Source organism: Pomacea canaliculata, linkage group LG12 (assembly GCF_003073045.1).
Source record: "Pomacea canaliculata isolate SZHN2017 linkage group LG12, ASM307304v1, whole genome shotgun sequence".
In the NCBI taxonomy this organism is placed as follows: domain Eukaryota; kingdom Metazoa; phylum Mollusca; class Gastropoda; order Architaenioglossa; family Ampullariidae; genus Pomacea; species Pomacea canaliculata.
In genome coordinates this window covers 4,162,288-4,177,090 of record NC_037601.1, presented here as the reverse complement: position 1 = coordinate 4,177,090, position 14,803 = coordinate 4,162,288, and the positions used below count along the sequence as shown (strand labels likewise).

At 39.6% G+C, this 14,803-nt stretch overlaps 1 protein-coding gene across 1 annotated transcript; it reads left to right on the top strand.

Annotated features, from left to right (window-relative positions):
• The first annotated feature begins 736 nt into the window (after positions 1-736).
• On the top strand, positions 737-14,352 carry LOC112576926 (NFX1-type zinc finger-containing protein 1-like). Its single transcript, XM_025259805.1, has 17 exons — positions 737-1,046; positions 3,035-3,178; positions 3,643-4,491; positions 4,872-5,030; positions 5,250-5,796; positions 5,944-6,644; positions 7,036-7,303; positions 7,497-8,225; positions 8,412-8,726; positions 9,071-9,260; positions 9,458-9,629; positions 10,001-10,133; positions 10,636-10,751; positions 11,071-11,413; positions 11,591-12,550; positions 12,850-13,210; positions 13,606-14,352. The coding sequence occupies exons 2-15, from the start codon at positions 3,042-3,044 to the stop codon at positions 12,140-12,142; spliced, it is 5,211 nt and encodes a 1,736-aa protein (XP_025115590.1). The 5' UTR covers positions 737-1,046; positions 3,035-3,041; the 3' UTR covers positions 12,143-12,550; positions 12,850-13,210; positions 13,606-14,352.
• The last annotated feature ends 451 nt before the right edge of the window (positions 14,353-14,803 follow it).

Here is a 14,803-nt window from a genome sequence, read left to right as displayed (position 1 = left end):
AATTACCAGAGAATAATATATCGACTCTTGAATCAAAAAGAATCCCTTTACTGCTGTTGTAGGAAGGGTTAAAATACAATTAACTCACGTTTGAATAATGAAAAAACAGCACTACACCGCAACAATGATGATGATGATGATGATGATGATGATAATAATAATAATAATAATAATAATAATAATAATAATAATAATAATAATAATAAGTTTATTTATATAGTGATATTCCCCACCATTAAAGGTGGGCTCAAAGCGCTTTACTAAACAGAAAAACACACAAACATAATAATAGTGGATGCTGGTCTCAAAAACAATCACTAGAAAATAGCTGACTTCTAGCAGTAAGATTATCAGGTTATTTTTACAGTCACTGAAAAATACCAAGATCTGTTCAAAAATTTCCGGACTGAAATACTAGAAGCAACCATCAGCATGTTGGGGTAGTCATACTGTTTACAGGCGCTGGCATTCTCCGACTGTGGAGAGAGAGGCCAGTGAGACACACCTGTCCGCTAGCTGATATTAAAATATGGCTAGCCTTCACACTATATGTATGACACCTTTGCTATGCAAGTATTCCAGAGCATGCAGTACACCCCACAAGATATGTATGACCGCTAGTTCTATTTTCAAGATATCATGACCGCTAGCTCCGGCAGATAGCTTTGAAGTAGCCATGCAGCAGGTCACATCGAATTTGAAGTTTAAAGTCTTGGCACTGAACAAGTGGAGGCGACAACAGTCAGTGACTCGCAGGGAGCAAGATGCAGGATGACACAAATACTGTTCAGATAAATTGTTTTGGCAGCAAGCTAGAGAAGCATGAATCAGTTTAGATTAGCTTCATTCTGGCATTTTAAGATTACGTAACTTCTATATTAAGAAGAAAAAAAAACTATATCGTACTTTCGATTTTGAATACTCGGAAACGGCCGTTAGCACGTCATGCAACATGTCCGCTCGTGCACGTAACGGCTTTATACCGCTGTCCTGGAATAAATAACGGGAGGTGTTTAGGGGACAAAACAGGTTGGAACATCTAAGCTGTAAGTAAAAAATTACGAGTTTGAACAAATGCTTTCATTTTGTGCTGGTGCAGTTTTGTTTATATTACACAAGAAGCTAGTATATGTCAGTAACACTCAAGTTTAATTGCTTGTGGATCTTTCGAAGGTTCTAAACTGTTTGAAAGATAACTTTGTGGAATGAGTTGAAGGGAGAGTCGATCGTGAGGTTGCATGTGTATAACTTATTTACACTCAGACATATTCATCGGATGACGACATCTATTTGTGAAAAGAAAAACTCATCTCTTCTGTGCCACCTATCAAAATTAATTAACGCTCTTGGCCTGTCATCCAGTAAAGGGAAACGGTATGTTTGGACTTGTATCAATAAGATGTTTCCCCTTTCTCTTCAATAAGATCTCACTTACAAGGCCTTTAGTCTTTTAAAACAATCACGTAAAAAAAAAACTCCTTTCCACGAAGATGGAGAAAACGAAACTTAGTTAAAATGAACAAAGATTAATCTTACTCACTAGTAAAATCCGCCTGACCTGAGTTCAGTATTCCTGTACATATTACTAGAGATATGTAACGACTTGATACTGCCACCTCATACAACCTCAAAGCACGATCGATCATTACCGATGACGAATACTGTTTGATTATTCACCGTATGTTTACGGTTTTGTATTGTCGGTGTCGCTGGCTTACTTTCACTGGGAAAGCACGAAAGTAAGAGTGTGTGTGTTGACAAAGCACCAAGGGGGTCTGATACACTGCCAGGGGTCAGCACTAGGGGCCTGCACTGTAAAAGTGCGGCAGTCGTATAGACAACACTTGTGTCGTTGTGTGAGTAACTGGTGTAGCTACAGGAGAAGTGGCAGAGCAGATCTCGCTGGACGCTGATTATTTCAAGCAGGAAGCTAATTGACTAAGCATTACAACAGGCCAACTGACGACACGAAAGCAAAGATCAGCTTTCGTCGACTGATAGGCGATATCTGACATGTCAAAGGCCAGCATGAGTGCAACATCATTTTCAAAAAAACTGGGCTGAGCTCATTACATATCTCCATCAGATTTGGGTACATTTTCCACGAGGAAGACTGCATAGAAATGAGGGTTTATTTTGTTGAATTTTTTGTACTGTGAGCACATCAATTCTTTCCATTAGTATATAAATATCCTAGATAAAAAGAAATAACACTGAACACGAGACTTTAAATGTTGCGTTTTAGAAAGTAAGCCAAGACCTTCGTTTTTCCGATGTCACAAAGGTAGGCTCTTTGGTAGGGCCTCAATACTGCTGTTGTGTTGATTTTGCTACCTGCTGTATATGTTGCAGATTTAGCTCATAATTATGAATAAACAGTGAAAATAACAAAACTTACTTAAAGAGGTTAAATAACTTTTTGAATTTAATACTTTAATACTTTAATAAGTTAAAGGCTCACTTGTGTGCAAAATTATTCTCAGATCAGTTGAATTCCTCAATAGGTTCTAACTCCCCAAATTCCCCAAATCATCTATCATCTATTCAAGAGAGACAAATCTTTGAACAGCATGTAATCACTTGGGTTTTGGAAAGAGATAAATATCTCATTTCTAAAGCGACTTCATGAATGTAGGATTAATAATTGGGCAAGAATACACCACTGCTAATTGTTCAAATAATCAAAAATATTGCCAAGTATGCTCCAAAGAGACTGTCAATAAACACACCAAAATTTCTGAAAAATTGTCATAAGCTGTATGCACGAGAGAATAGAAAAATAGTGGAGGCGGAAGCTGCGAAAATATATGTCCAACTTACAACATTAACTTCTTTCTCCGGCTACACACATTACACTGCTGCCCAGACCTCAATTAGAATATTTGTATTCAGTAAACAAGTTTCAAATTAGAGGTTCCTCTTGAACAGCATATTTATTTATATATTACAAATACTGAAGATTGACATACTTGTACACAAAGAAAGTAATTTTTTCAGTAAGCGTGTTCATCGTTTGTAAATAATTTTTTCACAGTTTCAGGATGGCATCGAATTATTCTCCATTAGGACAATTTCGAAGATACTCGAGAGAGGAGTTAGTACTCCTGAAGAGTTCGCCCTCCTGTCTAATACCTCCTCCAGGGATTCCTGACTGCGTTCCCTTGCAGAAAAGAAGCAGGTAATGTGAATTCATGTTTCATTTTTTTGAGTGGATATTGCGACTTAATTTGCTCCAAATCTCCAGATTTAAGTCCATTTTCCACTAACTAGGCTAAAAAGTATAAAAGTATAAAAGGCTACTAAAGTAAGCGGGCTTACTTTGTTGAGTTTTCTGTACAGTGAACACATTACTTCTGTGGTTAACATGGACTAAGTACCGTGCAGCTGCGGATAATTTTCTAAGACTCATTCATTACACACAATTGATGGGTTCTCCAGGTAGTAAATAAAAGTATTTGTTTTTGAAAAATAATCTGTCCACAAAATTTCAATAAACATCAGGTATTAAATGTACCCCACAATTAAAGACGCTAGAAATGATTTAAGTTACTAAGATTACAGTCAAGGGTAATGCCATTCTTAATGCTGTAACTCGAATTATTCCATTAGCTTATGTTGAATACGATGTATTAACATTCACAGAGTAGAAGAGGGCACGGAAAGAAGAAAGTATCTTCAGATCCCGGATCGGGGTGGATATAAGCAGTCTACAGACCACAAACCACACACATTACCCACAAGACCACGACAGCCACATGGGCGCAAAGATGGCGAGGGAGCATCTCTTGAAACAGCTGTTGAAGCAAGAGAATGGACAAGAAGAGAAGACTGTCGGGAGGAGCAGACTGCCCCAATCAGACAACGAAAGAGAACTTTTAATGCAGACTACTACCTTGGACTAGAAGACGACACGGAACTAACCATCAAGCTGTACACAAATATAGAGGAATTTGACATTTATTTAAAATCAAACCTCATTTCCGGGTCTGTTGTTGAGAAACTGGTCAAGATATTACATAAAGTTCTCACCTGTGAGCTTCAACGCGAAAGCGTTCTCAAGATCTTGCAAGTTGTCTGCTCCTCTCGTTTTCTGGACCAGCATCTTCAGACCTACATAGAACATCTTCAGAAATTCTCCAGAGTATTTCGACAGAAGGAAATTACAGATGCTATGCAAAAGTTGTTAGATCTTCTATCTAGCATTTGCCACAGACTGCCTTCAGAAAGATCAAAGGTCTATTTAATAATGAACTATATCAAGGGTCAAAGCAACCTCGAGACTGTCCTCTTGAACTCTTCAGTCGTTGCGGAACAATTTGAAGAGGTGTTGGCACAAAGTCAGAAGCTGTTAACGACACAGAAAAAGACGACCGGAGCAAGAAACAAAGGAATTGAGGACAAGGATGATGAAATACCATCCGAAGACTTCGTTGACCTTCCTGTCTTTCCTGATAAAGAAGATCTTGACTACTCAAAAATGCCTTTCTTAAGGTGAATACTTTTATATTAAAGTATTATATAAGTATAACTTTAAAGTATCTATCTCTGCTGACCATTTACAAATGGTTTAGTGTGTTCTAGAACTGCTAAATTTGTTTCAGATGATGAAAAGGGTTGTAAATTTATACTGCGATTTGCAGCTTACCTGCATAAACGAGAAGTAACAACTAGGAAACATTTGAAATATATGCTAATAAGTACTTTTTCAGATTTGGCAAACATTCTAAACGAAGTATATGAATAAAGTGTTTTTGGCTCTTTTGTTTTGTATCATTATGTCTATTGCAAAACAAGTTCTACTAACATTTGACCTCAAGTAAAAATTCAACAAGATCTTCCATTCATCAGATGTATTTGTTTCATCCTCTTAGGCCTAGCAAGACAGTCGGAGCATTCAAGGATGCTCATCATTACCTGGATGTTCACTTCCGTTTGCTAAGAGAAGATTTCCTTCGCCCTCTTCGGAATGGTATTAGAGCCGTGAAAGACACAGACCGAAATAACATTCGCCTCAACAACATGGATGTCAGGTATCAGAGTATTACGATTAGGAATATGGTGAAACTGTTCTTGTTTTGTTACGGAGAACTTGCGGTTGCTAACATAGTTTATGCATGGTTTATGCTTCCATATTAACTGTGAGATTATAAAATGTACTTCATTAAGAGTTTAGCAGTAACATTGAGGCAAGGAAACACATTGACACAGTTGAGGTGTACTGACATCTTCTACGAATTTGATTTTTACAGGTTGTATCAAAATGTACGCATAATCGGCATTGTACCTGGAAAGACACTTGATTATGTCATACAGTTTGATGTAAGTCCATTTAAAAAAGTCAGATGGCAGTCGTCAAAGAGGCTCATCTTTGGGTCACTTGTCTGCTTGAGTGATGATCACTTCGACACGGTCTTCTTTGCTGTCATCACCAAGAGGGAAGACGAGAAAATTGAGAACGGAGTCATTCACGTCTGCTTCGAAACCCAGACAGGAGAGGTCTTGGGATTGTCCAGTAGCAGACTTTTCACGATGGTTGAATCAGTGAGCTTCTTCGAAGCTAACCGCCATGTTCTGGAAGGGCTCAAGCAAATGAAGGACATGGTGCCAATGTCCCGCTACATCGTGGAATGCCAACAAAAGGTCAACCCTCCAAGTTACTTGAAAACACCAGGAGAACAAGTCACCATGAACCTCACAGCTCTGACTGGTACAACGAGATATGCCAATGTTGAAAATGTCCCAGTTATAGACTTCGACGCATGGCCAGAGGTAGACTGGAAACTCAACCAATCACAGGTAGTTTGTATTTACATACTGCATGTTTGTAATTGTTCATATGCAGAAAGAAATAAATAAGACCAAGCTATGGATCTCTAGTGCCCGAGCTAGAAGTTAAAACTAGTGTTTCAGCAATTACATCTATATAAATATTTTTTTTTGCAGCTGAAAGCTGTGAAGATGGCGTTGACCAACGAGCTGGCAATCATCCAAGGTCCTCCAGGAACTGGTAAAACCTACGTAGGGTTGAAGATTGTCCAAGTGTTGCTGGACAATGCACGCGTATGGAATTCCACCTCTAGACCCATTCTTATTGTCTGTTACACCAATCATGCTCTGGACCAGTTTCTAGAAGGAATGCTGAAATTCTGTCCCGACGACATCGTGCGGGTAGGAAGTCGCAGTCAGAGTAAAGCCTTGTCTCCTTTTAACATCAGCGAAGTGAAAAAACGCCTGAAAGAGAGCCGTGACAGGACGGCACGACACATTTCCACAATGTTGTATCAATGTCATGAAAGTATGAAAGAAATGGCTGCAGACATTACGGACACAAAAACAAGGTTAGATGAGAATCTCTCTCGTATTTTCAAGGCAGAGGATTTGAAGTCCAACATTCCCCCTCAGCAGTATAAATCGCTAACTAGCAAATCGACCACCATGGGGAGGTCTTTGATGTCTTTTTGGCTTTGTGGGGGAATGATTGTCAAGAATGAGGAAGATTTTCATGAAGCGGACCACTACGATCAGTTGGCCCGAAAGGTGACATCACTGATTCTTGGAGGAGAGGCTGATTTCAATTTTGACCAAGATGTTACACCCGCCAACATCTGCGAGGAAGACTTCCCTGTCCGTGCTCAGATGTACAGGTTAGAACTGATTTCCTCTAAAATGCTTGCCTCCAACATCATGAATTGCATTCTTCCTAGATAGCTTGCCAAAAGACTTTCTTTTGAGCTGAACAAAAACTATTATAGTGATATTTACTCTTGTTCAAGCTGCAATTATCATAATTTTTGTGACTGTTAGCAGCCCTGCATGATGGGGAGGTTCATGTCTAATTGCTTGAGAGTAAATAGATGTTGACAAACACCACAAGCATCATCTCTGTGCCTATAATGGCATGGACTGTAACTTTTTCTGCAGAAAAAAATGTTTAAAAAAATAAATAGTTTTCCTTTTGAATTAAATCTTCTTATTAATTATCAATCTATGCACTTAATATTTTGATTGATAAGATTTTTTTTCTTTTTTGTGTAGGTTCTGGGTAAAGAAGACAAAGCAGTGGCTGTTGGCTGAAGTGCAGAAATGCAAAAAGGCTGACATCAGTCCTAAGGCTTTGGAGGAGTGGTTAGAAGCAGCAGAGGTAGAAGTCCTGCCTGACTACATCCTGGAGCCTGCTGTAGACAAGTCTCTATATGAAGCCATCACGTGCCGGGAGGGTTTCCCCCGTGACATCTATGCTCCATACTTTATTCGTCTGTGGCTTGGTATAGACGAAAACGACAGGAATCATGACGACCTCGAGGTAAACAATTTTGTTTATTTGAAATTTATTTCCACATTCTATACTCATAGGTTACTAATAAAGATTTTGTTAAAATTCAGCATTTATTAATGCAGTTATTGCGATTTGTCTAATTTCATGTTCTTCATTTATTCATTTACAAAAATTTACTGTTCCACGTCTCCGAAACATCACTGTTGTTTTGATTTTGCAGATTGTCCTGAATGAACTTTTAGAAGCCCAACAAGGTGACACGAGTGATTATTGTCAGGTAAATGAAACAAATTATGGATGGCAAGCTACAGATTCGCTGCCAGATGACATATATTGGCAGCCTCCGCTTTCCACAGTCCATACTGGAAAGAATGACACACCTGAGAGGGAGACAGAGATAAGAGAAATCAAAGATGGCGCTAAAAAACTGAATATTGACGAAGAAGCAGAGATTCTCCAGAAACAGCGCCTCCTGGATGACGACGAGGATGATGAAGTCGTTCCTCAGATGTTTGGAGAAAAGAAGTCAGAAGAGGATATCAGTGAGCCCGATGACACAAAGGATTCGGACTGGAAAGTGGTAAACAGACAGAAGGGAAAGAATTCCCGGAAAATTTTTCATCTTATTAAGACATTGACGCCGATGTCAGAGGAAGAAGCTGCCATGATTACTGACGTGTGGGACGTCAGTCTGGACGTGACAGCGCGCGTCAGACTGTACCTCTCCTGGCTTCAAAAATACCGGAAAAACCTGACCAGTAGAATTACAAGCCTGGCTGACAGTTACGCTGTGGGGTCCCGGATGTTGTCGGAGTTGAATATGGAAAGAGATGGTCTCATTCTGAAGAGAGCGAAGGTCATTGGCATGACAACGACGGCAGCAGCAAAATATCGCCGTTTGCTTGCAACAGTCGGTTGTCCAATAGTGATCATGGAAGAGGCGGCCGAGGTAAAGTTTTTATCATTAATTACCTTTACAGAAAGGCAGATTAAAAGAATTAACTTCTTTCGATAAACTGCCATGATGCCATTTGATTGCGAATTGATTCTATATAGACTGGTGTCATTATGTGTCAACTATGGCTCACATTGTTTCTTATCCTGATCTGCATTTTCACCCCTTGGTTTCGCGAAGGTTCTGGAAGCTCACGTGGTCACCACATTGAGCACCTCCTGTCAGCATCTGATCCTGATAGGTGACCACCAGCAGCTGCGGCCCTCGCCCACCGTGTACGAGCTGTGTCATGACTACCATCTCGACCTGTCGCTCTTCGAACGTCTGGTCAACAACGGCCTGCCGCACTCCACCCTCGCCATGCAGCACCGCATGCGACCTGAGGTCTCGCGGCTCGTGCGGCACGTGTACCCTCACCTCCAAGACCATCCGAAGACAGTTGGCAGGCCACACGTGAGAGGGATGAAGCACGAAGTATTTTTCTTCCATCACGAGGTGAGCTGCTTCTACGGGGGACATATTTTTGTCTTTACACTCGTGAAAGGTAAATGTGAAAAGTCTCGTAGCCTCATGGCTAAAGGGGCAGCAAGAAGAAGGGGGTTTGGAAAGGCAGAACCCTCTGTTTCTATTTTCTTTATCTTTCCTTGTAAATCATGTACCTCTCTCTGAGAGAAAGAAGATGAGTGGGCAAGGGTAGTAATCCAGTAGAGGTGCATCATAAAAGGGTTGAAAACATTGTTTCGCTTATCTACTCGTATTTAAAAAGGGACAGGGATGTGCGTGCGATGATCTTTGCTTGTACCTCATACCATCGGTCTCTCTTTTGTTGTGGTTTGAAGGTTGAGGAAGACAGTGATGCGGATGGCAAAAGCAAGTCCAACGACCACGAGGCTGAGCTGTGTGTAGCCTTGTGTCGCTATCTTATTCAACAGGGCTACTCTACAGAGTCTATCACCATCCTTGTGGCCTACACCGGCCAGATATTCGCAATTAAAAAAATTATTACAAAAGACCAAAAGTTTTATTCAGGTGTGTTACTCGTTGGTTCCTTATGAATTAGAGATAAAATGTTGAGAATAATTAACAAACCGAGGACTTATACAATTAGGTATAATGCTGCAATAAATTGAAAGTAGGAAGGCTGGTCCTGGGTAGATTTGGGGAAACATGTAAAATAGAACTTTCAGTCTAACGGGTGTCAATGTGTTTGACATTGTCTTTCACAGGTGTACGTGTGACATCTATCGACAACTACCAGGGGGAGGAGAACGACATCATCATCTTGTCGTTGGTGCGCAGCAACAAAGAGGGCAAAGTGGGTTTTCTGAAGACCGACAACCGGGTCTGTGTGGCTCTGTCACGAGCTAAAATAGGCCTGTATGCCTTTGGCAACTTCAGGTATGACATTATAGTCTCATCTACTCATGACTTGACAAAGCAAAGCTTGACAAGAATCGTCAGATATTGAATATAAATGGGAAAAGAAACCGACACGAAGGTAAAGTAAGCGATACAGGAAGTTGACTCGGCTGAATAATAAAAGCAATGAATGAATTAAAAAGAAGACTACAATAAGCTATATATGCAATTACAAAAACTAAAAAATTGTTTTTATTAAACCTATAATTCTTACTGCTTAAATTCATTGAAGTCACCCCAAAAGAAAGCTCGTTAACATACCTGTCGTAGCCTCTTGAAGTCTTGTTGTGTAGCAGTTGAGTGTTTTTCTGACGACTTCATGGGGCTATAATATTGGATTTCGTGGTTAGAATCTTGTCAGCAAATAGTGAACTGTGGGAGAAGATCATCAGAACAGCTAAAGAGCACGAGCAGATCGGACCCAGCTTAGCCATTTGTTGTGAGAATCACCCAGACAGAGAAATACTTGTATCTACAGCTGAGGTAATTGAAGGCATACAAAACTTTGTATAACCATGAAAAATACACATCCATGTTTGTATGTGTGTGTACTATGTGTATTAACTTGCCTAAATGTCATAGTATTAAAAACTTGGAAAAATGTAAAAGATTCTTAAGCCTCTCACTTCGCGCCCTTTCCGATCCATAAAACAAAAGTTAAGAAAGATAAGTCCATTAAATTTATTATTTCTAACACATATAAGAAGGACATGTTATTTCTTGAATAGACACACCCTTATTCTATCTTTAAGCCCTAATAACGTAGAAATACAAAACAATTTTGTATTTACATTGACAGGAAAATGCATCTTTGTGTGGAGTTGAATACAAAGCGTTAGCAGAGGAAGACTACAAATATCTCGATGTTGTTTTTAGCTACAAAATAACCGGGACAATTATCATAAAAATGTCTTTCTGGACATTTCTCTAATTGTTTTCCAGAATATTACACCGTTACATTATTAGAATCATTTTCATTTGGCAGGACTTCAAGAAGTCTCCAGAAGGAGGATGCTTGTTGCTGTGTGGAGCCCCACTGGAGTGTGGACACACCTGTCGCTTGCTCTGTCATGGCTATGACACAGATCACGAAGAGTACAGGTCAGATATGTGTCTCAAAATGTTGCTGATGCTGTTATCCAATAATGAAGAAATGTTTTCGAAAGTTTTACTCGTAACCTAGTGTGCATATTGATTGTGAAAGGATTTGAGGTTAGAAGCACGAGTTTAGCTCACTCCACACTTTCAAGAAAAAGTAAACACTCGCTGAGCAGTTTAAAACAAACATCTGCTTTGTGTTTTTCTAACTTGCTCGAAGCTTTGAGCATAATTTGAGTTAGATATTAACAAATAATAAATAGAATATCCAGTCTGTCTTTCTTTTTCGGTTAATATACGATATTTTGTTAATCATGTTCAGATGCATGGAAAGCTGTCCGGAAATTTTGTGCGAGCTTGGGCACAAGTGTCCAAAGAAATGCCACGAGCCATGCCCACCATGTAAGATAATGGTCAGTAAGACCATACCAGAGTGTGCTCACACCATCTCCATTGCATGTTCCAAGACTCCAGAGTGGACGAACTGTACGGTAAAACTTCAGGCAATCCTTTCTTGCGGGCACACAATTTCCGTGGCTTGCTTCGAGACTCCAGATCGAGCGAACTGTCAGGAAAACTGTCAGGAAATTCGTTCTTGTGGACACAAGTGTAGTGGCAAATGTGGAACATGCCATAAGAAAGCGAAACACGAATGTAGCGTGCAGGTAAGGGGAAGATGAAAGGAGGAGAGAAGATATCTGAAGAATTGAAAAGTTTGGAGAAAAACCTTTATCTTTACCTTCCCTTAAAAATTACATCTGTTCATTTCAGTTTTGTGAACCGATTAATAGACAGTTAGTTACATTCTATTTAAAAAACAGTTTTATCAATGTTATTTTCAGGTTGAGCGTTCTGGGCCCTGTGGTCACAAGAACATCACCCGATGTGATGTGGATCCCAAAGAAAACTCCTGTCCACGTAAATGTGAAGCAACCCTAAAATGCGGCCATGCATGTCCTGGCTCTTGTGGAGAATGTTTTGAAGGAAGAGCGCACAAAAAATGTATACAAAAGTGCTTGAAGCCCCTCCATGGCTGCGACCACAGGTGCGAAGGCAAGTGCGGTGATCCCTGTTTACCTTGCCAGAAGCTGTGCCCGGTGGTGTGCGCTCACGGAGAGTATCGCCAACGGTGCGATGAACCCTACAGACCCTGCACAGAGCATTGTCCTTTCAGTTGTCCTCACAGGCATTGCCGAGCCAGGTGTTCGGAGCCCTGCGAGCCCTGCAATAAGAACTGCACGAAAAGGTTGAGGTGCGGACACAAGTGCGAGGGCAAGTGCAAAGAAACCTGTTTCTGCTCTGTTTGCGAGCAAAAGTATTTTGTCAGGTGGCCACCTGGCAAGGAAAAAAGAAGAAACACCTGGCTATACTCAGTCCATGATGAGGCTGCCTAGATGTGGACACATATTCACAACTGCAGCCCTGGATGAGTATGTCAAAGAGAAAATAAAGGCGATTCCATACGAACGTGGACTACCCTGTCCTGAATGTCAAGTTCCTATGTACGCCTGGGACACATGGCGGTATCGTGAACTCCTGATATCCCATCAAGAAAATCTCAGAGAAATAAAGCAGCTATTGAAACGTGAGATATCTCATTCTTGCGAGAACATTTCAAAATCCGATGATATGCTGATACGAAACTTAAAGGATCTCAAAGATCAAGGGATTTGCTTCTACAGTCTCATGCAGGGGCAACAGACATTTGATGTCGACAAAACAGGAGCTTTCATCAGACAGATCAAGCTGCTTCTTCTTACTCAGGAGGTTACCGACCATCTGGATATCTTTCGACTGAAGCAGTAAGTAGCTCATATTTTGTTAACTGGGATGAGCAGCTTATGATTACCTTAATTAATATCTTAGACATCCCTTAATATCTTTCTTGCGCTCAAGCCACTTGCACTTTAGCCAGAGGTCTCCGAGCCACCTTATCTAGAACCTTTGGACTAGTCTTAAGAGCTGATTTTTTAAACTGAAAATCTTCTATATTAAACATGACAGAAGGTAGGAAAGAGATGGAAAATGGCTGAAGAATAGTGACAGAAAACTGGAAGGGCTGAAAATTGTGAAACCATGAATGTTTCTTCTGTTACAACAGTAAAACTTTCAGTATGAATGAAAGCAAAACTCATCTTCAGCGCGATATCGAGGCCTTGCAGACATCTCTTTTACACCTTGGAGCGTCCATGACCAGACAGAAGCATCAGGAGCTGGAGCACCAGGCGACACGGCTTACCTACATGTCAAACCTGCTGTGCGCCAAACACATGCTCAGTAAGAACAAAGCAGATGATCCCTTGCTTCCTGTCCTGCAGAAAGCTCTGTCAAACCTGATACACAATCCCAGACAACCTAATGTCATTCCCAAAGTGAAAAAAGTCATTGCATCTTGCCAGTCTAACACCTGGTGGACTGAGGAGCAGCTAACCATCCAGGGCATCTTGGATGTGCTAGACATGGTAATGGGTTTTTAAAATATATTTTTGTTTTTTATTCATGAGTTTCTTCATATATTTCTAATCTCTTTTTTTGTGTCAGATATTTCATGATCCTTTCTCTTTAATGTGCCTCGATTTGTCTCTGTCACATAAATTAGAGTCAAACCAATCTACTGATCCCTAACAATTTTTTTAACATCTCCCTTACATTCCACTAGTATAAATGCCATTATATTCCTGTTTTGTAACCGTGTCATATTTAAAATGTTTCTTGATGGCTGTGTTGTGTACATAAACCTAGTCTGAACATAAGTCATAGACCAGTTATACTGCAATACTTCTTTCAATAGATGAAAAGTCTAGCCAAAGTACATAACATGATCTCGTGAGCAAATTTATTGTATTATACTTTTCAGGATGTCTGTAAAGCCGTCAACAGTCTCAATTCAAGCCCTAAAGGAAGCTTCAAGCTGTTGAGTACAGATTGAGATCAGAGTAAATATAAAGCAATCAGGACTGTTGGAACTTACACAGGAAATTGAAAAATACTCCAAATCATTGAATCCTGTGAGAGAGACATTCATTGGATTTTTTTTAAATCATTAAACTGGGACATTCTTTGCCTTTAATTTTCCAATTTTTAGAAGTGTGAGTGTTTATTTTTTTAAGAAATCATCTATTTTCTGGTTTTCTGCTATAGATATTATTATGCTTTTAAATGAAATTGCTGCAAGCTCACACATTTTTTCATTGATTCTGAACTTACTTTTCTTGTATATATATATACAAATTATGAAGTTTATAATTTGCTATTCTGTTTACTGTTATTCAATTCAATTCAATACAACTTTATTCATCCACAAGGGCAATTATTGACAGCTTTGTAATGTACATTGTCACTGGAAAACAAATGCAACACAAGATGTTGGGGATTAAAAACTTGCTTAAAACAAGAAAAGTGACACAGTGGCCACTCACACATACACACACCCATGAACACTGGGGGAGCAGGGTAGGAGAGCTAATAGAGCAGAAACTGGAATCAGTTCAAATTTTATTGGATTTTAAAATTGCAATAAATATTTTTACATATACAAAAACTGTGTTTGTACTAGAGAGAAATAAAAACTGAAACTATATTTTTCTGTCAGTTTGTGAAAACATTGTTCATTCAGTCTTTTAACTGATTGATTGGTTGGTTTATTTAGTAGGAAAGTGCTTCGACCCCGCGGCGATTTCACACTATGGGAGGAAAGGTAGGGGGAGGAAACCGGAGTACCCGGAGAAAACCCCCGACTAATTTATATAATGATTGATTGCAGCCATTGTTATCTAGGTGTCCTACGTTATCAACACTCGAGAAACGAATTCTTAGTTGAAAGAATTTTTAAAAAATTGATAAATTTCTCATTACGAAGCATGATATCAGTCTCTATTACTTCCCTTTGACTGATCGTAATAATTTTCTCATACTAGTGTTGCTCGTCTCGTGAGCATTTTTTTTTTAAATCGACATATTGTTGAAAAAATAGTTACACATTCATTTTGAAAAGCGTCAATGAGTAAGCTCCCCTTTTCATGCCTATTAATGTTTTGTGGGCCTTAATGACAGTT